The following is a 22496-nucleotide window of genomic DNA, read 5'->3' as shown; positions in this document are numbered from 1 at the left end:
TTAAGAAATATAAAAATATAGTTTCCACTGCTGTTGTTAAAAAGAAAAAAAACTGCCATCTAATTGCTGCTCCTTCCTTGATAAACATTCTTTCTATTAGATTGCTTTTAAGATTCACTGCATTTTAACTATGCTGAATTTATGTATAAATTTAGGTTTTACTTCATAGTGCTTTTTGAATTGGATAATTCTCATTTTTCTTCAACTACACTGCTCACAAAAATTAAGGGATATTTTATAGCTTCATATTCTTTTTGAAATATCCCCTAATTTTTGTGAGCAGTGTATGGAAAATTTTCACCAATTACAGGTTTAATTTATTTACTTCCCTATTCTCTTGTTATATGAATTCTGTATTCAACACATAGCCTCAATAGTCTCTTGGCTATCACCAGCAAGATGTCTTAGACCACTAGCACTTGCTCCTACAAGTGTCCCCAAATTAAGATGTTGCATTCTTTGATTTATCTTTTTGATGCAACAGGGCTACAACAAATGTTCATTCAGTTTAGAAATGAAAACTCTCAAAGTTGATATTTAGTCCCTGACTAGATAAAGGTATGGGGAATAGGAACCATTAAAGATACTCTCATTTTTGTCCCCTGCTCCACTCATTGAGGGAGGATGGAGAAATAGTTGGCCATTGCATAGTAGAAGTGAAGAGTCCTCAACTGTCAACTACCACAACCTATTAAGTGCTAAAATCCAAAACACTGGCAATAACATATTCTGATTAAGATGTAGATCTAAAGGAACTCTTGTTCATTGTGGGTCAAACACACAGTGGTACAAGCACTTTGGAAGATGATTAAATAGCTTCTTACAAAGCTAAATATAATGCTCACAAAAATAGAAGATATTTCAAAATGAATATGAAGTAATAAAATATCCCCTAATTTTTGTGAGCAGTATATGTGCTTACCATATGATGTAGCAATCAAACATCTGGGTATAACCCAAATGAGTTGAAAATTACATCCATACAAAACTTGCACACAAATGTTACAGTGTCTTTATTCATAATTACCAAAAATTGAAAATATACAAAAAATATACATAATTACCAAAAATTGGAAGCAACCAAGATGTCCTCCAATAAGTGAGTGAATAAATAGTGGTGCATCCATACAATGGAATATTATTCATCAATAAGAAAACATGAGCTATCCAGTCATGAAAAGACATAGATGATTGGCCTTTAAAATGGCATATTAGAGAAGATGTACTTAATAACTATTTTTAGAACATTACACCAAAATTTCCAGGATAGATCATATGTTAGGGAACAACAGAAGTCTCAGTAAATTTTAAAATATTGAAACCATATCAAGCATCTTTTCTAACAACAATGATAAGATACTAGATATTAATTACTAGGAGAAAACTAGAAAAATTACATGCTACTAAACAATGAATGCATTAACAGTAAGATCAAAAAGATATCAGAAGTTATCTTAAAACAAATAAAAATGAAAACATAATACTGTCAAATTCTATAGGACACCACCTAAGTAGTTCTAAGAATGAAATTCACAGCAATAAAGGCCTATGTCAACAAACAAGAAAAATTTTAAATAAACAATCTAATCTTACATTTAAAAGAATTAGAAAAAGAAAGACAAATCCCAAAGTGAGCAGAAGAAAGGAAAACATAAAGATTAGATTGGAAAAACAGCATAGAGGCTATAAAACAATAGAAAAGATCAGTGCAACTAAGCACTGGTTCTTTGAAAAGATAACCAAACTTGATAAATGGTTATCCAGACTTATAAGAAAAAAGAAGAGAGAAGACCCAAATAAATAAAATCAGAAATAAAAGAGAAGTGACAACTGACACTACAAAAATACAAAAGATTATAAGAAAATACTATGAATAATTAGTTATATACCAACAAATTGAATAGCTGGAAGAAATAGTTTAATACTTAGAAATATGTAATCTTTCAAGACTGAATCAGGAAACAACAAAAAAATCTGAACAGAGTAAAAACTACTAATGAAACTAAAACATTAATCAAAAAACTGCCAACAAACAAGTCTTGGGTTGGGTGGTTTCATAGGTGAATTTTACTATTCAGAAAAGGGTTAATACTTATCTTTCTCAAACTATTACAAAGATTTGAAGAAAAGGAAAATCTCCCAAACTCATTTTACAAGGCCAGCATTACCCTGATACCAAAACCAGAGAAAGACACTACATAAAAATAAAACTATAGGCCAATATTTCTGATGAACCTAGATGCAAATATCCTTAACAAAATATTATTCAATAGTAAGCCAAATTCAGCAATATATTTAAAAATCATACACAGGCTCTGGCCAGTTGGCTCAGTGGTAGAGTGTCAGCCTAGTGTATGGGTGTCCTGGGTTTAATTCCTGGTCAGGGAACACAGGAAAAGTGACCATCTGCTTCTCTATCCCTCTCACTCTCCTTTATCTCTCTGTCTATCTATCATCTATCTATCTAGCTAGCTAGCTAGCTAGCTAGCTAGCTATCTCTTCCCCTTCCATAGCCATGGCTAGATTGGTTTGAGTGAGTTAGCCTTGGGTGCTAAAAATGGCTCAGTTGCTGAGCAATGGAGCAACAGCCCCAAATGGGCAGAGTATCGCCCCATAGGGAGTTTGCAAGTGACTTGGGGTGCATGCGGGAGTCTGTCTCTCTGCCTTCCCTCCTCTCATACACAATGGTCAAGTGGTATTTATTCCTGTGATGTGAGTTTGTTCAATATCCATAAGTCATTTAATGTGATACACTTCATTAACAAAATGAAAGATAAAAATCACAATTACAGGGGGTCCTCAGGTTACGAGACTCTTGATATATGATGTTTCTAGTTTACAATGCTCACTCCCATAAAAACTTAAAAAATTGAGAAGTGAGTGTTTCTGCTTATGCTGTTAGCATTGTACTTATGGACTATGTGGGCAAACTAGTTTGGTTGCACTCAGCAGAAGAATATGCAGTAACGTGACATATCAGTGAGGGAGTTGGCATCTCCCAGTATGCTTACCTACACCATTTTGGAGTGTTTAAAGCACAAGTGTTAAATTTGTGTTGCTTTGTTTGGCTAGGATGTGTTTCTACTTATACCAAAATTTGAGTTATGTCACTGTCATAGGAACAGAACTATGTTGTAACCTGAGGACCCCCTGTATATTCATAGATGTAGAAAAAGCATTTGACAAAATTCAGCATCCATTTATGATAAAAAAATTTTCAGTGAAGTAGACATAGAGAGAACATACCTCAACATAATAAAGACCATCTATGACAAACACACAGCTAACAAGCTGAAAGATATATTTTTTTAAGAACAGGCACAAGACAAGTATGCCCATTTTCACCCCTTTTATTCAACATAATATTGGAGTTCCTAGCCATAACAATCAGACAAGAAAAACAAAAGCACATTCAAATTGGAAAGGAAGATGTAAAACTGTCATTATTTGCAAGTGACATCATACTACTCAAAGCAATCTACTGATTTAATACCAATGGCATTTTCCACAGAACTACACCAAATAATTTAAAAATGTATATGAACCCACAAAAGACCTTGAATAGACAAAGCAAAAAAGAAAGAACAAAATAAGAGGTATCACGCTACCTGATATCAAACTTACTACAAGGCTACAATAATCAAAACACCATGGTACTGGCATAAAAACAGACAATGGTGGGATCTTGATAACATTATATGGAGTAAAATGGGTGAATCAGAAAAAAAACAAGAAATGCAGGATTCCAAACATTGGTGGGACATAAAAACAAGACTAGGAGACATGGACAGGAGTGTGGTGGTTACGGAGGGCAGGGGGAGGGAAGGAGGGAGAGGGGGAGGGGTGGGGGGAGGGGCACAGGGAAAACTGGATGGAAGGTGATGGAGGACAGTCTGACTTTGGGTGATGGGTATGCAACAGAGTTGGGTGACAAGATAACCTGGACATGTTTTCTTTGAATATGTGTACCCTGATTTATTGATGTCACCCCATTAAAATAAAAATTTATTTATAAAAAAAAACAGACAGGTAGATTACTGAAATAGAATAGAGAACCCAGAAATAAACCCACAATTAGATGGTCAATCTATCCATGACAAAGTGAGCAAGAATATACAGTGCAGTAAAGATGGTCTCTTTGAGAAATAGTATTGGCAAAACTGGACAAGCACATGCAAAAAAAAAAAAATTAAGTTGGACTACTTTCTTATACCATATACAAAAGTAAATTCAAAATCCAAATTAAAAACTTAAATGTAAGACCTGAAGCCATAAAACTCCTAGAAGAAAGCATAGGCAGTAAACTGTCTGATATCACTCCTAGTTATGTTTTCTCAATCTCCTGGGGCAAGGAAAATTTTTTTTTAACTGTGATTAGGTCAAACCAAGAAGTTTTTGCATAGAAAAATATGTATATGCATTTGTATGTGCATTTCAGCATTATTTACAATAGCCAAGATATGGAAATAAGCTAAGTTTTTATTAATAGACAAAAGGGATCAAGAGGTGGCACATATATAGAATATAATAATACATAGCCATGAAAAAAGAATGAAATCTTATCATGTGTGACAACAGGGATTAACCCAGAGGATATGCTAAGTAAAATATGGCAAACAAAGAGAGACAAAGGTAGGTGTGAATTCACTTATATGTGGAATCTAAAAAAAGGAAAAAAAAAAAACACACAAACCCATAGATACAGAAAAATTGATGAGAGGTCCACAGATGAGAGGTGAGTTGAGGAATGAGTGAAAAAGTTGAAAGATTAAATACAAATTGCCAGTTATAAATATATAATAGTTACGGGACTGTAAAGTACAGCATAGGGAATGTAGTCAATAATATTGTAGTAATCATGTATGCTGTCAGATGGGTACTACACTTACGGAATAATCATTTTGTAAGGTGTAAAAATGACTAATCACTATGTTGTATACCTGAATCTACTATAATATTGTATGTCAAGTGTAATTGGAAAATAAATGATTTTTTAATTTAATAAGGGGAAAAAAAGACATGGAAAAAACTTAAATGCATATTACTAAGTAAAAGAGGCCAGTCTGAAAACACACTATATGCTTCAAACTATATGACATTTTGGGAAAAGCAAAAATATACAAACAGTAAAGACAGATGTATAAAATATTTACCAGAGTTTCAGGGGGAGCAAGAGATGAGTAGATGGAGCATAAGGCATCTTTAAAGTAGTAAATTAATTCTGTGTGATACTGTAATAGTGAGTATGTAATATGTATTTATATGGTAAATTTGAAGATTTCAGGATGAATAGAGGAAATATATGTGACCACAAGGTGGCAGTAGCATATAATAAGCTTTTATTTGAGCAAGATTTGACAGAGTGCATAGTTGGCAGTCTCCCAGCATGAGAACTTCTAGAGCAGTGGTTCTCAAACTTTTTGAAGTCGGGGTGCATTTAAAATCCTACAAATAATTGTAAATAGTAGGAGCACTATTTACATATTTCTGATAAATATGTTATAATAATTAAGTCAAATATTAAAGAAAAAAAAAGTCCAAGTGTGCTTTTATGGTAAATTAAATGAAATAAATACATTAAAAAACATTTTTATGTTATATTTTTTGAGTTATGCTCTTTAGAATTCATAAAAAATAGGGGTTAAAAATTTAAAAATGACAAAAATGTTATCTTTTTATATATATAGATACATCTTAGTAAGATTTAGTAAATTTGACAGGTCCTGGTACAGATGTGTTAAGTTTTTTCATTCTTGTGTTTACAAGAAACATGAGCCTGATGTGGCTAGCAATTTCTTCAATGTTTGGGCATATATTTGAAAGGCAAACTCTCATTTCCTCATCAATACATTGAAGAATTCCTCTCTTTTTACTCTTAATTGTGTTGAGTGCAGAAAAACCCCACCAAACATAACATCTTAACTTTACACCAAACAAAGGATAGAAGAAACTTGCCTCCAGTCTTTCTGGGGAACATGGGGGTTAGTGTAAACAATCCAGCACCACAGCTTAACAGCCTTTTGCAACCTAATCAGGCAAGTGAGGTGGGGGGTTGGGCAGACTGTCAGCTTACAGCCAATTTCCCACACCTCTGCTCCCCAAAATCTAAACTCCAAAAACCCTGTTGGTTTTTTGGTCGCCAACAGGCACATATTTCTCTGGAATACCATAGGGCGTACCTGGAAATCTTCTAGGGTGCACCAGTGCACCCTGGTGCACACATTGAGACCACTGTTCTAGAGGCACAGAGAACACCACCCAGAAGGGAGGAGGGCAAGGGAACTCTCAGGGGGAAAATGCGTTGGAGAAGGGTCTTCTGTGTCTGGGTAACGTCACTCCCAGCACAGTGGGGAGTTGACAGTGCTGAAGGGAAGCAGTGGCTTGGGGTCTTTAGAGTTGAAGGGCTTAGCTTACCTATGGCTAGCAAATGTTGGGTGCCGTTTCATTAAGTACACAATGAAGACAGTCATTAATTTGCTAAAATATTTTTATGTGAAATACATTTAAAACACTTGGATATATAAAAATTTGATGATGGTAGACTTTTGAGCTAATGGATCACAACCTGCTTTAAAAACATAAGCAACATGGGACCAATATACAGAGGCCATTTGAGTTTATTTATTTAACAACTTGTTAAAACTCAGAAACCTATACTTTGTTAATAGTAATCTATCAATATTTGTCCACTAAATGTAATAAATGTACCATACTCAAGTAAAATGTTAAAAACAGTGGAAATTGGGGAGGGGGGTTAGAAAAAGAAAATGGAGTTACATGGGAACTATGTGTTTTGTATAATTTTTCTATAAACCTAAAACTTTTAAAAAAGAAAGTCTAGTAAAATTTAAAAATTCAATGAAGAAAAAAAATTTGGTTAGGGGTAAATTTTAAATCCACAAAGTAGAATAAAAATACAAGACAAAAATAACAATCTGTGTATTCAAAACATATGGATATGGATCCATTAACAAGTCATTGAATTTATTTTTTTAATTTATTTATTCATTTGAGAGAGGTGAGAGAGAGAGAGAGAGAGAGAGAGAGAGAGAGAGAGAGAGAAAGGGGGGAGGAGCAGGAAGTATCAACTCCCATATGTGCCTTGACCAGACAAGTGCAGGGTTTTTAACCAGTGACCTCAGTGTTCCAGGTTGACACTTTATCTACTGAACCACCACAGGTCAGGCTAGTCATTGAATTTATTAACCATGAATTTATTAACAAGTCATTAACAAGTCAATGAATTAAGTTTTAAACTCATCAGATATATGTGGAACAGGTATAAAAGACCAAAAATTAATTTTTAAAATTGAAGAGTTCTTAAAAACCAACAATACAAAGGAGACATATGCAGGCAGTTCAAAGAAAAAGAAATACATTTTTTTTTGAAAAATACTTAATTTCACTCATTAATAAAATGGTAAAATATAATAATCAATATGAAGTGTATTTCTCATCTGTATCTTTGGAAAAGATAAAGTGCTCTGATGCCTGCCATATCTGTGAAATCTGAGATAGTGACACCACCAGACAAACTCATATGTGCTGGTGGTGGAAATGTACATTGGTGACTACTTCAGAAAAGCATTTGCATTATTATAACAAAATAGCACATAACCTTGACCAGCAGTTCTACTCACAACAATATTTTCTTTCTTTTTTTTTTTTGTATTTTTCTGAAGCTGGAAACGGGGAGGCAGTCAGACAGACTCCCGCATGCGCCCGACCGGGATCCACTGGCACGCCCACCAGGGGACGATGCTCTGCCCATCCGGGGCGTCACTCTGTCGCGAACAGAGCCACTCTAGCGCCTGGGGCAGAGGCCAAGGAGCCATCCCCAGCGCCCGGGCCATCTTTTGCTCCAATGGAGCCTCAGCTGCGGGAGGGGAAGAGAGAGACAGAGAGGAAGGAGAGGGGGAGGGGTGGAGAAGCAGATGGGTGCCTCTCCTGTGTGCCCTGGCCGGGAATCGAACCCGGGACTTCTGCACGCCAGGCCGACGCTCTACCACTGAGCAAACCGGCCAGGGCCACAACAATATTTTCTACCAATGCACTCACATGGTTTGTGAAAACCCATATGCAAGCTGTTTGTGACAGCATTACTTTTATCAGCCCAAGACAGGGCACCAAAAAATTGTGCATCAGTAAGATGTCTTCTCTCTAACAAGTAAATTTTACTAGAAAAGTTTATGTTTTATGCTAGTTGTTGTCTCAAGCTTTTGTTTGTCTCTAAATAATCTATATTTATTTCTGCTTTGATTGATCTCCTTACACATGTAAATTTTATCACCTGTCAAGTTCCCACCAACCTATTCCATCCTTTCTCATGTGATGCCTACTGTGCTGATAACACACATGAGTTGCAAAATGGATCTATATCCTAAACCATTTTATCACTGTATTATAAGTAATAGATAAACCATGTTTCCTAATTATGAATACTGGGTTCTCAATGGCAAGTATTAGGTCTTCTTTATTTGTTTCTTCTCCCTGGAACCTAACACAAATCCAGCTCCATGATAAAGGAGACTTGCTGGTTAGAAATAATTAATCTTTCCCAACCATAAACTGGATCCTATGGTCCACGTCCTCATCACATAACTATGTATTGAACCTGAGAAACAATGGTCAAAAGAGCTTGACCCTTTCGTTTGGCCCTTGCTTTTCCAGGCATACGGCTCATACAGGTAGGAGAGAAAGTCATACCTGAACTTGGTGAGATCATCTGAAGGAGGAGCATGACAGCAAAGCCTCTGGTGAGAGATAGTCCTGTAGTTTCCATTACACCTGTGATAACAAATGAGGAGGGTTCAGAAACAGCGAAAGCAGGAATAAGAAGTTTCAGAAATCACATATTTCCATCTCTTTTTTCTGCAGTAATGAGCTCTCAGATAGTGTTGCCAGAAAATATAAGTGTCTCAGATAAATTTGAATATCAAATAATCAGTTACTGATGTAAGAACGCCCAAATCTGTAGATAATTTTTATGAGTTATTTGAGCCAAACTGATGACATATGCCAGGGAGCAAAATCTCAAATGCTCTAGAGAATAACAGTTTTGCCACTTGGTTTATGCATTTGAAATTAAGAAAGGGATGTGAGGAAGATACATGAAAGTGGGCAAAAGCAAGGCGGGGATTGGATTACAGGATAGATTACAAGATTATGGGTTGTCTTGACGGTTGCAGTTTATTTCAAAGGTGTGTTAACTTAGATGCCCAGAAACAATGGAAAGAGCTCCTATGGGCAATGATAAACCTTTCACTAAAAAGTTATATGCCTGTGGCATGACTACTCACTATGACATGCCAGGTTAAGAATTTATGATGAGATCACTTTATGAGGTTACATTCCATAGAACCTCTTTTTTTGTCCATAGAGTGAATAATTTTCTGGTATGCATATTTGACATCCTATAATTTTTATTTGCTAATATGTGGCAACCCTACTCTTAACTTTTTGAGTAGTGAGTTTTATTCATGCTTGCTAACCCCCGGAAGTGAGTTGTTTTTTTTTTTTCAAAAAATAAAATTAGTTCCAGTTCCGGTTTTATTAACCTAAAATCATGTTTGTTTGATAACCAATTTATGGAAACAAGAATAACATACATTTACCTTTTTTTGATTTATAAAAATTTATTAAAATTCAAAATTGTCTGATCATCTATCCCATGAACATCCATCCATCCAGCTGCCTCTCACCCAGTTCGTCAGCTGCATGGCTGCTGTCATAAACACCTGGAAATCTTCAGGTCTGCCTTTGCTTAAAACTCTTGCTCCAGGCCTTGTGGTCAACCCAACTCTTCACACCTTTATTATTTTTATCTTCAATATCTGCACCCCAAGCATGCCATCCACAGATCAGTGCATATCCAACAGCTCAGCAAATACAAAGCCAGTTCAGATATGAGAAAGACTCAGGTCCACCGTTTTAACTTCCAGTTAGTTCTTTCTAGTGCCTGTCTATCTATGGCAAAAGTGTGATGCGCTTTAGGACCCCCGCAGCTGTTTTCTCATTCCTTTGGCACAGAACTGTCCCAAGGGACGCCATCCAAAGCCACACTACACTGTACTCGTGCCTAGCATCATTCCTAGGGAGATTATGCTTTTAGTTTATTTTTTTTTAAATGAGGCATTTATGTCGTTTCATATCCCCTATGCAAGTTATTTACAACACTATTTCATGACTGTAATGGGTGCACTTGTCTTGTAAAGACACCACTGCACAGCTAAGATTAAGAACCACCAACGGAAATAAGCCTGACCGGGCGGTGGCGCAGTGGATAGAGCATTGGACCGGGACGCAGAGGACCCAAGTTCAAGACCCCAAGGTCTCACCAGCTAGAGCCCAAGGTCGCTGACTGGAGCAGGGGGTCACTCAGTCTGCTGAAGCCCGGGGTCAAGGCACATATGAGAAAGCAATCAATGAACAACTAAGGTGCCGCAATGAAAAATTGATGCTTCTCATCTCTCCACTTTTCTGTTTGCCCTCTTTTTGGCTCTGTCACAAAATAAAATTAAATGCTTTAAAAGATAAAAAGAATTTTTTTTAAAAAGGGACCACCGACAGAAATAATACTGCACTGCGGAATGCAGCCACTTGGAGAACCATGTGGATTATCTCAGTGGCCCGCTTTCTTGGTTATTAACAAAGGCGTTGTCTTACATATGTACAATCATACTCTGGATGGTCAGGAGGCACAAGGATGTACATGAACGTTCGTACTACTCAAAGGGTTAAGAATGACCACTAATATGACCAAGTCCAGCCATAAGTTTCATTCCCACTGAAGGATTGCTTCCTCCAGGCTAGACATTGATTGTCTTCCTGTCTGTAAACTCCATCAGGTGAGCTGCTTCCCTAGGGAAAGTGGACACAGATCTAGGAAATTGGTCCCATCTTCCCAGGTCCCAGAGATCCAAGCATAGGCCAGAATTAGTTATATTCAGTTACAGAAAAGTACCCTGGCCTGTGGTGGTGCAGTAAGTAGATAAAGTGTTGACCTGAAATGCTGAGGTCACCAGTTCAAAACCCTAGGCTTGTCTGGTCAAGGCACATATAGGAGTTGATGCTTCCTGCTCTCTCTCTCTCTCTCCTGTCTAAAATGAATAAATAAAAAAAATAGTTACAGAAAAGTTTAAGACAGAGATTTAGCCTTATTTTCTGGACAGATGAACCAAGTGGCCATTTTAGAAGGAAATATGACTGTCTTCCCTTAGTGGGTACAATCCCTCTAAATTTTCTGCTTCTGGAGAACTCATAATAAGAGAGAGATGGGCTGACTCATATGGCCATTAGATACTAGGATAGAATGAAATTGTCTTTCACAGTCAAACATGAAGCAGGCTTTTTGTCAGTTCTATAAAGGTTTGGCTATTGACTCAGCACACAAATATGAGTGGAGAGACAGGTGAATGGTTACAATAGTGTGAAAATGCCACGCTGTGTATGCGGGCAGCTCTTCGGACCCTGGAGAGAGCCATTCACTCTTCAGCCTCATGGTAGCAAGAAACTCCATGAAGGCTTCACTAGTGATGTTGTGTCTATGTTTTGAGGTAAACATTTCTCGTAAAGTGTAAAGGCAGTGTAGACACACATCAGATTTAGCACAGGGAACCATTACTAAGCAAGAGAAATTGAAGAAAACATATGTGTAGTAAGATTCAGGGGTAAGGCAGAGAGCTGATTGTGAAGGGGCTCACTTGCCCAGGGTGGGAAGTGAGCCTCTGTTCTCTAGGCCAAGGAGCTCCTAAGGAACTGAGAGGTGGTATGCCTGGTGGTTCAGTCATAGTTCTGGAAAGATGGCACCTCAGTTTCAATCCTGGCTTTACTATTTTCTTATATAAGTTTTAGGCTAGTTACTAAATCTCTCCCTGATTCCATTTTTTCACCTGTGAATATGGGGGATTTATATTTATTATATTTATTATTAAAATTAATGGAACTACTCTATCTAAAGTGATCAGACTTGTGCCTGGTAAATACTAAAGTATAAGCACCACTAAGTATATAAGAACAATAAAATACTTGTAGTCTTAATTCCTAGTGTTATGGAAGTTTAGTATTTTATAGTGATGAAAAGTGGGAGTGTTGAAACTAGATTCAAATCCTGGCCCTGCTACTTACTAGATCTGTGACCTCAGGTCATTGACATAAGCTCTCTGTGCCTCAGTTCACTGTCTGGAAACACAGATAATAAAAGTACATATGCGATAGAGTTAAATTAGTTGAATATTCAGTTTACAAAGGGGAACATAACAAATGTTCAAATAATTTTATCTCTGCCCTGGCAATTGGCTCAGTGGTAGAACATTGGCCAAGCTTGTGGATATCTTGGGTTTGATTCCTGGTCAGGGCACACAGGAGAGGTGACCATATATTTCTCCACCCCTTCTCCTTCTCTCTCTTCCTCTCTCTCTCTCTTTCTCCTCCTCCCACAGCCATGGCTCAATTGGCCAAAGTGAGTTGGCCCTGGGCACTGAGGATGGCTCCATGACCTCCACCTCAGGAGCTAAAAAATGGCTCCAGGTGCAATGGAGGAAGATTCTCAGATGGGCAGAGCATCTCCCCTAGTGGGCTTGCCAGGTGGATCCCAGTTGGGGCACATGCGGGAGTCTGTCTCTCTGCCGCCCCTCCTCTCACTAAAATAATAATAAAAAAAGAAAATGTTCTCTCTAGCTATTAAGGAAGATGTTATCTTTGGCCTAGTATATCCAGATTTGCGTATTTGAAATATGATTCTGGAGAACAGGGCGGGGTCAGAAAAGGAATATCACATGGCAAGCTGTAACAAATGTTTCAGCCCAAGCCGATGAAGTTGGATAAGCAATGAAAGATCAGTATATAAGAGACACAATAATTGCACAACTGCTAGGACTCAATGAGCCTTTGAACATAAGGAATGAGAGAAATATATTTTCATGTCTCCTGGGTTTTCAGAATGTGTGATTGTGTGTGGATAAATTATGTCATTAATCTTGGCAGGATATGGGGAAAAAGCAATTGAGCCTTGAACAGGTCAAATTTAAGGTTTCTATGCAATTGTTGAGTGTGTGTGTTTCTTTACTATATTGACATTTTTATACACATCACACTCTGTTACAGTTTTTAGGACATGTATGTGACTTCACCATTAGGTCTTTAAGTCTTTAAGTATTGGAATTATATCTTCTCATCCCAATATGTGCTATGGAATTCTGCAGTGTGTCTAGCACATGAACTTCTCTCGGTATCTCCTGTTTGCTCTCCTGATTCAGTCTCCATGTTCAGTTTCCCAGAAAACTGACCTATAAGAATTACAACAATTGATTCCCTTCCCTCTGGATTCTAGTCAGATTTAGTAAAGATAAGTAAGCCAGAGATTGCAGAATGAAAGAGAGAGAGACTGCTGTTGTCTCAGTTCTTGATCTTTCTGGGTTGCTGTGGTTAGCTGTATGCCTTACCAAAAGTCATAATTTCTACACACACACAAAAAAAAAATCCTCACTATGCGGCCCTCTCTGTCCTCAGGTTTAATTACTGCTTTCTGCCCCCTTCCTTCAGGCATAGGTGTATGGTCACAGCCCCTCTATTTCAGTTCCAGGTACTGCACTCTGCCTAAGGGTTTCTCCACACTTCGTTCATACATTTATAAATCATCTTATTTAATGCTCCTCAAAGTTGAGTGTCATCTTTCTTGCTAGAACCCTGGATGATACAGAAATTGTTATTGAAAGAGGCTCCCATTAACAAACCTTCAAAATGTGAGTCTGGAGTTGGGTTGTTCATGTACTTAGGGGGACAGAATTAACGTTCTTACAGGAGACAAATGGGCAAGCCATGCACCAAACTTGTTCAAATTGCCAATATTGGAATTAAGAGCAGTTGAGAGCAAGGCATAGGGAAGGAAAACCAATAGCTTTGTCAGTATAGCAAAATTGTAATTATAAAGATTGTAGAGTTTCCAGCTTCTATGGACTGCCCAAGAAGATGGACATATGGAAACAGGGAAATTAAAATCTATGAACAATCCACTGAGAACACTTGTGAGGAGCCTCAAGTTCTTTACTGCAGCTCTGAAAGAGTCACACATCTTCTCCTTTGGCATAAGAGCTGCCTATGAGGACTGATACAAGGTCTAGTTTTAAGCGTTATAGAGTTTGAGCAACAACTATGCTCCACCTCACGAAGTCTTTAAGCCAAGTTAAGGACACTGGAGAACATCCTGGTACCCAAAACCATGGGACAAAGATGTTTGGACATGCATGAACAAGGCTAAGCATGAGATCAACAACATGGATGTCCTTGCAGTCAGCGCAAATGGCTATCACCCTGCTGAGTTGTTCAGCTTTTTATTTTCAGGGGACTGGCAGGTGGGCTGGTGGCATTTATCATAGAAGGGACGTTAATTTGTCTTCACAATGATAGACACTTACTCTATCACTGGAACTGACTTTCCTGCAAGCAGCATTTCTTTATGCACAACCATTCATATATGTACAAAGTGCCTTATTCATCTTGATGGTATCCCTCACAACATTGCCTCTGATCTGCAGATGCATTTTACAGCAAAGGAGTGTAGTATGGGATCAAGACCATGAAACTCACTACTCTTAGCAAGTGCCTGTGATTCAGATACAGCTGAAAACAGAATCTGATAAAAGATTATGTAAGACACCATATAGGAGCTGACAGCCGATACCACGCAGGGGTCCCCAAACTTTTTACACAGGGGGCCAGTGCACTGTCCCTCAGACTGTTGGAGGGCCACCACATGCAGTACACTAGAAGCACAGGATGCGGATGCATCTTGTGCTCCTCTCACTGACCTCCAATCAAAGAGGTGCCCCTTCCGGAAGTGCGACGTGTGCTGGATAAATGGCCTCAAGGGGCCACATGCAGCCTGCAGGCTGTAGTTTGGGGACCCCTGCTAGAGGATTCCCTGTGACATGTAGGATGTGCTTTGAACTAGTGGCTGCCCAACTATGCAGACTGTATAGCACTGGAGAGCAAGGAAGAGGTATGAGATCCACTCACTACAAGGCTTTATACAACCTATTTGAAGAATTTTTGTCTCCCTTCTTATATTCTTCACCTCATATTTTTGAAAGTCTTAGGTTTTCTTGGTGCTAGGAATCTTACTAATCAGAAGCTGAGGCTGTCCCTTGGCCACTTTGGGGTTTCTCATATCTCTAAACCAAGATCAAAACGGTGGGCCCCTGGAGGATTGGAGAAACTGATCCAGGGAACAGGGAGGTACCTGAACCGATAGTCCCAGTCAATGCAAAACTGGAACAACTCAAATAAAGGTAAGACAACCAAAGGCTCAGCTCCATAAAAACAAGGATTTGAAGGACACATCAGGTTAAGAAACCCAGGTAGCTGAGGCACTGACTGGAGGGAAGAGAAACACAGAATAAACAGTGTAAGACGGCAGCAACCATTACCTTGTTAGACCTTTGTGACCACCTGGATGTACAACAGTAATGTTTTATGTTTATTAACCAGGACTTCTACCTATTTTCCCAGATACTTTACATGAATTATATTGATTGTGATGATCTAAGTCCCAGGCAGGAAATCTGGCTAAAATAATATCCAGCATGATATGGTAGCTCGTAGGATTGGGCTCCCCTTTGGTAAGGATGCAAACTTCTCAGCAAGCTGAAGGACAGGACTAGGTTGTGGCTGAGACTCTTGCTAAGTAAGAGGCAAAGGTGGTGGACTGCATTGGCTACCCCCTTCTGCCCATTCACACCCATTCCCCTACCTTTCCAAGGGGAATTTGTAAGAAAATTGGGATGAAAGCCAATATAGATATTTGAAAAAGAGATTAACAGGAGTGAATTTGTAATAGTAAGTATCCTTTGAAACCTTGCAGAAATTTTAATCTCACTCAAATGAGAATCCTGATCAGGTATATATTTCATGCAGTGTATAATATTTTTAAAACACATTTGAAAAATGCAGACTTAGTGTTTATTGGTTACAGAGTTTCAGTTTGGGACAATGGAAAAGTTCTGGATGGATGGTGGTGATGGTTGCTCAACAGTATGATTGTAATGTCACTGAATGTACATTTAAAATAGTCAATTTTGTTATGTATAATGTAAAAAATATAAAACATTTAAATATTCTGACAAAAAGCAAATATGTTAGCAAAGGACTGTAAAAGTTAGTACAAATCACATTCAGCCTGACAGGCAAATGAATCTTATCCCAAAAGAATAGATGCATGTCTCCCTGGCTGGGTTGCCTAGTAGATAGTGCACCCTCCCTGCATACCGACCAAGGACGTGGGTTCCATCTTGGTTAGGACATGTACCAGAAACTACCAATGAGTACACAACTAGATGGGACAATTAAATGGAATAACAAGTTGATGCTTCTCTCTCTCTCCCCCCTTCAATCTCTTTCTCTCAAACCAATGGTAAAATTTAAAAAGAAAAAAAGAAGAGATGCATGTTTTTAACCAGTATTAGCACAGCAATTTTCCTATTATAGAAACAGTAGTGTCTAATTCACCATTTTTCTGTCAATTTTGTTTTTATTTTAAGCAAAACAAAGTGTTTTTGATTTACCCTCCTAGTCTGTTGAGGATGGGCTGAAATATTTTTTATGAAAGTCATTCGTGTTATATTTTGACAGACAATAATTCAGCAAATATAATATTCTAAAACTCATCATAAATATTCTACAATGAGGCATTTGTCCTTACCTATTTTTGTTAATCTCAGCTAGCTACATTAAAGAAGTGGAATTCAGGTGGCAAAGAACGCTGTGCAGTGGTGACTGCTGACTACGATCAGGTGATGGGGAGTAGCATGCATCAGAGTAACATTTCCTTCACACCTGATCAGAGCAGCTCTGCAGATGGGGCCCAGCATTTGCTGTGACACAATACTGTAGAGTGAGTTTCAAATGGTCCACAAAAAAACATTGAGAAAAGATTTTCCCTAGAGGTAACTGACACCTCTGTTCACACCATCTCACTAGTCTGTAATTATATCTATCAAGTCCCTTAACATGTAGGGACAGGAGGTCTCCCAGAAGGTACAAGGAAGAGGAAGGGAAGAAAGAGGTGATGTCTATCTATGAAGAGAAAACTGATCCTAAACTGACACTTACCAGGGAACCCCAGGCAGCTCTCCGTTGTCCCTGGAGAATGAGTCCCAGATGAGTCACCTGAAGTACTGACCGCACCGGAACCAGGCAGACTACTTAACAAACTCTTCACTGCTGCCTGCCCTCCACCTCCGAGCACCTGGTTCTGCCAGTCTGTTCCTTTCCAAGGGAAATTCCAAGGACACTGGCTGCTCCAGTCTGTGGTGGAGTCTTTGTTAAACTTCAGTGGCTGCACCTGGCCTCACTGTACTAACCTCACAAGTACTAGCAGGACTTGCCCACTCTGAAGGGAAGCAACGCAATATGATTGATGTATTTTATGCAACTTGTGCTGAACACAAGGGCTATAATAAATAATTTATTTTGAATGCTGCACTGTACTTGGACAGGAAGGAAACTGAAAGCACAAATAAAAGGCACTAAAATCAGATCAGGCATTCAAGGAAGGCTTCTGCGAGGTGATAATGGCTGAGAGCGAGTCTTGAAATAAGATGAACAGTTAGACTGTTTAAGAAGAGGCACAGAAGGAGATGAATAGGGTTTCAGACTAAGGGAGCAACAGCTTGAAAGACATTTGAGAGAGAAAATATTCAACTCAGAAATATTCAGGTAGTTTACTATGGCAGGAGTGGAAGATAATGATCAGAGAATGAGGTAGATGAGTTCTACAGAGAAACAAAGGGAAAACCGTGGTTTGAGTGATAAGAAATGTATGTAATATATATTTAAATATATCTATACACATACATACATATACATATCTAATTTTCATATAACATAGATAATATTCATACATAATACTAAAGTATATAGCTATATATATAAGCATATACATGTGTGTGTAAATAGATGTACATATTTATAAATTATGCATATTTATGCATGCATGCTTGCATAAATATAAATAAATGTACATATGTATTTTATGCACATGCTTACATAGCCTATAGATGTATATATGTACATGTGTAAGTGATGATATAGGTATATATACTGTATGTCTGTACATACACATATGACTGTTTATACATACACAAACATGGACTATAAAGCACATATGGGTATATGCTGAACAAAAACATATACATATACATACATGCATATGTAAAAAAATAATCAGGGGCAAGTGCAATGAGAACTTAAAGTAGAGGCAAAGCAGATGATGCAGAATTGGAAAAACTTGAGAACCATTTGGACATAGAATTGAAAGGTAGAGTTGAGGGAAATGAGTTTCAGGATTTCTCCCAGAGGTCAGCATATAACTGGGGAGAATACTATTTGAGATGTGGCTTAAGGGAGAAAGAGCAGTTTTTATACATGAGGGTAAAATGTCGTGGTTGGAAGTATGCTTTGTTTGAGACAGACCGTTTTAAATATACTTTTGAAATATGAGGAGATAATATGTATTCAAGAGGGCCTTAGTTATTTGGCTCTATAGCTCATGGTTTATCCTTGATCCTCTGTTCAGTAAAGGACAGGAACTCCTCTGCCTCACAGAAAGACCCACCTTGCACTTCTGATAACTTCTGTATCAGGTTCTCCATCCAGATCAGACATTTGAATCAACTAGGGAATATTTTAGAACTGCTTTGGAGAAGGGAATGCCATTGGCATTATTTACTGACTTACTTCCTTACATATTTATTTTTGGTTTTGTGTATCTATTTTTTTAAATCTTATTTTTATTCATTTTAATGCAGTGACATTGATAAATCAGGGTACATATGTTCCATGAAAACATCTCCAGATTATTTTGACCTTTGATTATGCTGCATACCCCTCACTCAAAGTCAAATCGTCCTCAGACTGGTTTTCTTTGTGCCCCTACCCTCCCCCCACCCCCTCCCTCTCCTTCCTCACTCCCTCCCCACCCCTCCACCCCACTCCCTGTTATCATCACATTCTTGTCATGTCTCTGAGTCTCATTTTTATGTCCCATCTAGGTAAGGGCATACAATGGAGTAAAGATAGCCTCTTCAACAAATGGTGTTGGGAAAATTGGACAGCAACCTGCAAAAAAATGAAACTAGACCACCAACTTACACCATTCACAAAAATAAACTCGAAATGGACAAAAGACTTAAATGTAAGTTGTGAAACCATAAGCATCTTTGAAGAAAACATAGGCAGTAAGCTCTCTGACATCTCTCGCAGCGATATATTTGCTGATTTATCTCCACGGGCAAGGGAAATAAAAGACAGGATAAACAAATGGGACTACATCAAACTGAAAGCTTTTGCACAGCCAAAGACAATAAGAACAGAATAAAAAGACAAACTACACAATGGGAGAACATATTTGACAGTACGTCTGATAAGGGGTTAATAACCAAAATTTATAAAGAACTTGTAAATCTCAACACCAGAAAGACAAACAATCCAATCAAAAAATGGGCAAAAGAAATGAATAGACACTTCTCCAAAGAGGACATACAGATGGCCAATAGGCATATGAAAAAATGTTCAACATCACTAATCATTAGAGAAATGCAAATTAAAACCACAATGAGATATCACCTCACACCAGTCAGAATGGCGCTCATCAACAAAACAACACAGAATAAGTGCTGGCAAGGATGTGGAGAAAAGGGAACCCTCCTGCACTGCTGGTGGGAATGCAGACTGGTGCAGGCTCTGTGGAAAACAGTATGGAGATTCCTCAAGAAAAAAAAAGTGTATCTATTTTTAATTAAGAATAAATTCATATAACATAAAATTTACTATTTAAAAGTGTACAAGTCAATGATTTTTAGTGTATTAACAAAGTTGTATAACCATAACCTCTATCTTATTCCAGAATATTTTAATCACCCCCCCAAAGAATCTGTGCCTCTCAATTTTCACCTCTTCCCATTCCCTGGCAATCACTGACCTACTATGTTTTTACTGATCTTCCCATTGTAGACATTTCATATAAATATAAATGGAATCATATAATATGTGGCTTCTATGACTGGCTTCTTTTTCTTAGCAGAAAACACTTTCAAGTTTCATCCATGCTGTAGCCAGGACCAGTACTTACTTTCCTTTTATGGGTGAACAGTATTTTATTTATAAACATCCACTTTTTAAAAACTGTTAACTAGTTTACAAACTTTGTTCAGTTTTTATCATTTTTTATTTCATCACTGCGTTCCTCATTATAGTAACCTTCTTTTATAAAATTTGAGATATAATTAACATATAATATTGTATAAGTTGAAGGCATATAATATGTTGATTTGATACATTTATATATTGCAATATGACTACCACCATAGCATTAGCTGATATCTTTATCCTATCTCACAATTGTCATTTCTTTTTTTGTGGTGAGAATAATCAAGATATAGTCTCTTAGAACTTTGAAGTTTGTACCACAGTTTTGTTGACTATAATAGCTACACTGTGCATTAGATCTCCAGAACTTAATCTATCTCCCGTTTCAAGTTTGTACCCTTACACAGCATCTCCACAGCTCCCAAACCCTCAGTCCCCGGTAACCACCATTCTATTCTATTTCTGCAAGTTCTGTTTTTTTGATGCCATTGGTAATTTCTAAAGTTTCTCCAGATGATTGCATTGTGTAAACCACATTGAAAACTATTTCTCTATAGCTAATGAACATTTCTGACACGCCCTTACAATTTTCTAGGACCTGTGACTGGAAGCATGTGAGAGGCAGAGTAATGAAGTTTTCTCACTTGGAGGTATTGGGAATGGTATTGGGGACATTCCGAGTCCTGTTTACTCTGCTGTTCGGTGACTACTTTTATTCTCCAATCCTGAGTGTGGGACTACATTGTCATGTGGAGGAACAAGCTTCATCTTGCAAAGAAGAGACTTCATGTGTTGTTATCTCCGTCTGTTGCATTAGGTAATGAGGACACCTGCTTTCACTCTTGTTTACAGTCAGAGTTTCAGTGTGGTTGATGGGAAAACTGAGTTCAACAGTGTAGGAGGATTTATATGATCTTCAATTATTTCTTAGAGTGGTCACATAACCAACCATAAAAACAAAAGAATGATGAATAAACCTCATCAAAATTCACAATTTCCTCTTGTTCAAATACAATGTTAAAGGTTTCTGGCTTCTGCGTGGGATCCATAAAGTCAGAGTGTTGCCCTAAGCCTAACAACCAAGAAAAGCTGGATAATCAACAAAATCATAATTTTTTCTTGAACACTGCTGGGTTTGCAGGGGGAAAAGGTAGCCTGAAACTGCCAAGAATAGAAGAGATACAAGCACTGACTTACCTGGGTGGAGCGTGGGAAGAAGAGAAGGTACCATCAGCACTGAAACGTGTGAATACGGGAGCTGAAATTCTGATGAGCAGATAAAGGCCGAGTGTGGGCTAGCATGACAGTATAGATCCTAGCAGATGCAGATGCAAAAGGAGTTTGCACCCACCTGCTGGGTATTGATGAGAATGACAGGAGGCAGGGCAGGAGACTGATCAGGTGGGAAAGAGGGCAGTCATCTACTTTGTGGGAGAGGCAGAGGTTACACCCGGTTCCTGTTCTTTTATGTATAAAAGTGTTAAGATGCTGACTACACCCATTTCCTCCTCCCTGTGAAATAAAATTGTTAAGATACCTGGCACATGTGATATATATTTATTTATGTACATAAATAAAGCTGTTGTGAATATTTTTGTACATGTCTTTGGACAAAAGCACTAACAGCTGTTAGATACATAGACATGGATTACTGGCTCTTATGGTATACATATGTTCACTTTTAATAGATATTGTCAAACACTTTTCCAAGTTGTAGCAATTTACACAAATAATCCCACAAGCAAAATCCTGCACTTCGTGACAACATGGATAAACCTAGAGGGTGTTGTGCTATGTGAACTAAGCCAGACACAGAAAGACAAATACTTTATCATCTTACTCATAAATGAAATATAGCAAAGTCAAACCCATAGAAGTAAAGAGGAGAATGGGCATTGGAGGGGCTGGCAGTGTGGGGGAAATGGAGAGATGCTGGTCTAACAGCATGAAGGTTCAGCTGTGCAGGATGAATCACTCTGGAGGTATCATGTACAGCATGCTGAGTATATTAATACTACTGTGTTGTACACTTGAAATTTTAAAAGAGAGTTGATCTTTAGTATTTTCACCACACACACCAAAATGTAATTATGTGAGGTAATAGCTATATCAATTAGCTTGACTGTGATAATTATTTCACAGTGTAGACATATATCAAAACATCATGGGCCCTGGCCGGTTGGCTCAGTGGTAGAGCGTCGGCCTGGCGTGCGGGGGACCCGGGTTCAATTCCCGGCCAGGGCACATAGGAGAAGCGCCCATTTGCTTCTCCACCCCCTCTCCTTCCTCTCTGTCTCTCTCTTCCCCTCCCACAGCCAAGGCTCCATTGGAGCAAAGATGGCCTGGGCGTTGGG

At 38.1% G+C, this 22496-nt stretch overlaps 1 protein-coding gene across 1 annotated transcript in view; it reads right to left on the bottom strand.

The window, feature by feature from the left end:
* The window catches only part of LOC136330032 (selection and upkeep of intraepithelial T-cells protein 1-like), a 76214-nt gene extending 62447 nt beyond the window's left edge, over positions 1-13767 (bottom strand). The window contains exons 1-2 of the mRNA XM_066266552.1: positions 13734-13767; positions 8707-8787 (exon numbers count right to left, since the gene is read on the bottom strand). Coding sequence (XP_066122649.1) covers positions 8707-8787; positions 13734-13767 — 115 coding nt within the window. The remainder of the gene's footprint in view (positions 1-8706; positions 8788-13733) is intronic.
* Between the last annotated feature and the right edge of the window lie 8729 nt (positions 13768-22496).

This window comes from Saccopteryx bilineata, chromosome 3 (assembly GCF_036850765.1).
Source record: "Saccopteryx bilineata isolate mSacBil1 chromosome 3, mSacBil1_pri_phased_curated, whole genome shotgun sequence".
In the NCBI taxonomy this organism is placed as follows: Eukaryota; Metazoa; Chordata; class Mammalia; order Chiroptera; family Emballonuridae; genus Saccopteryx; species Saccopteryx bilineata.
Note: the sequence above shows the minus strand (reverse complement) of the source record. Positions and strands in the feature narration are given on the sequence as shown.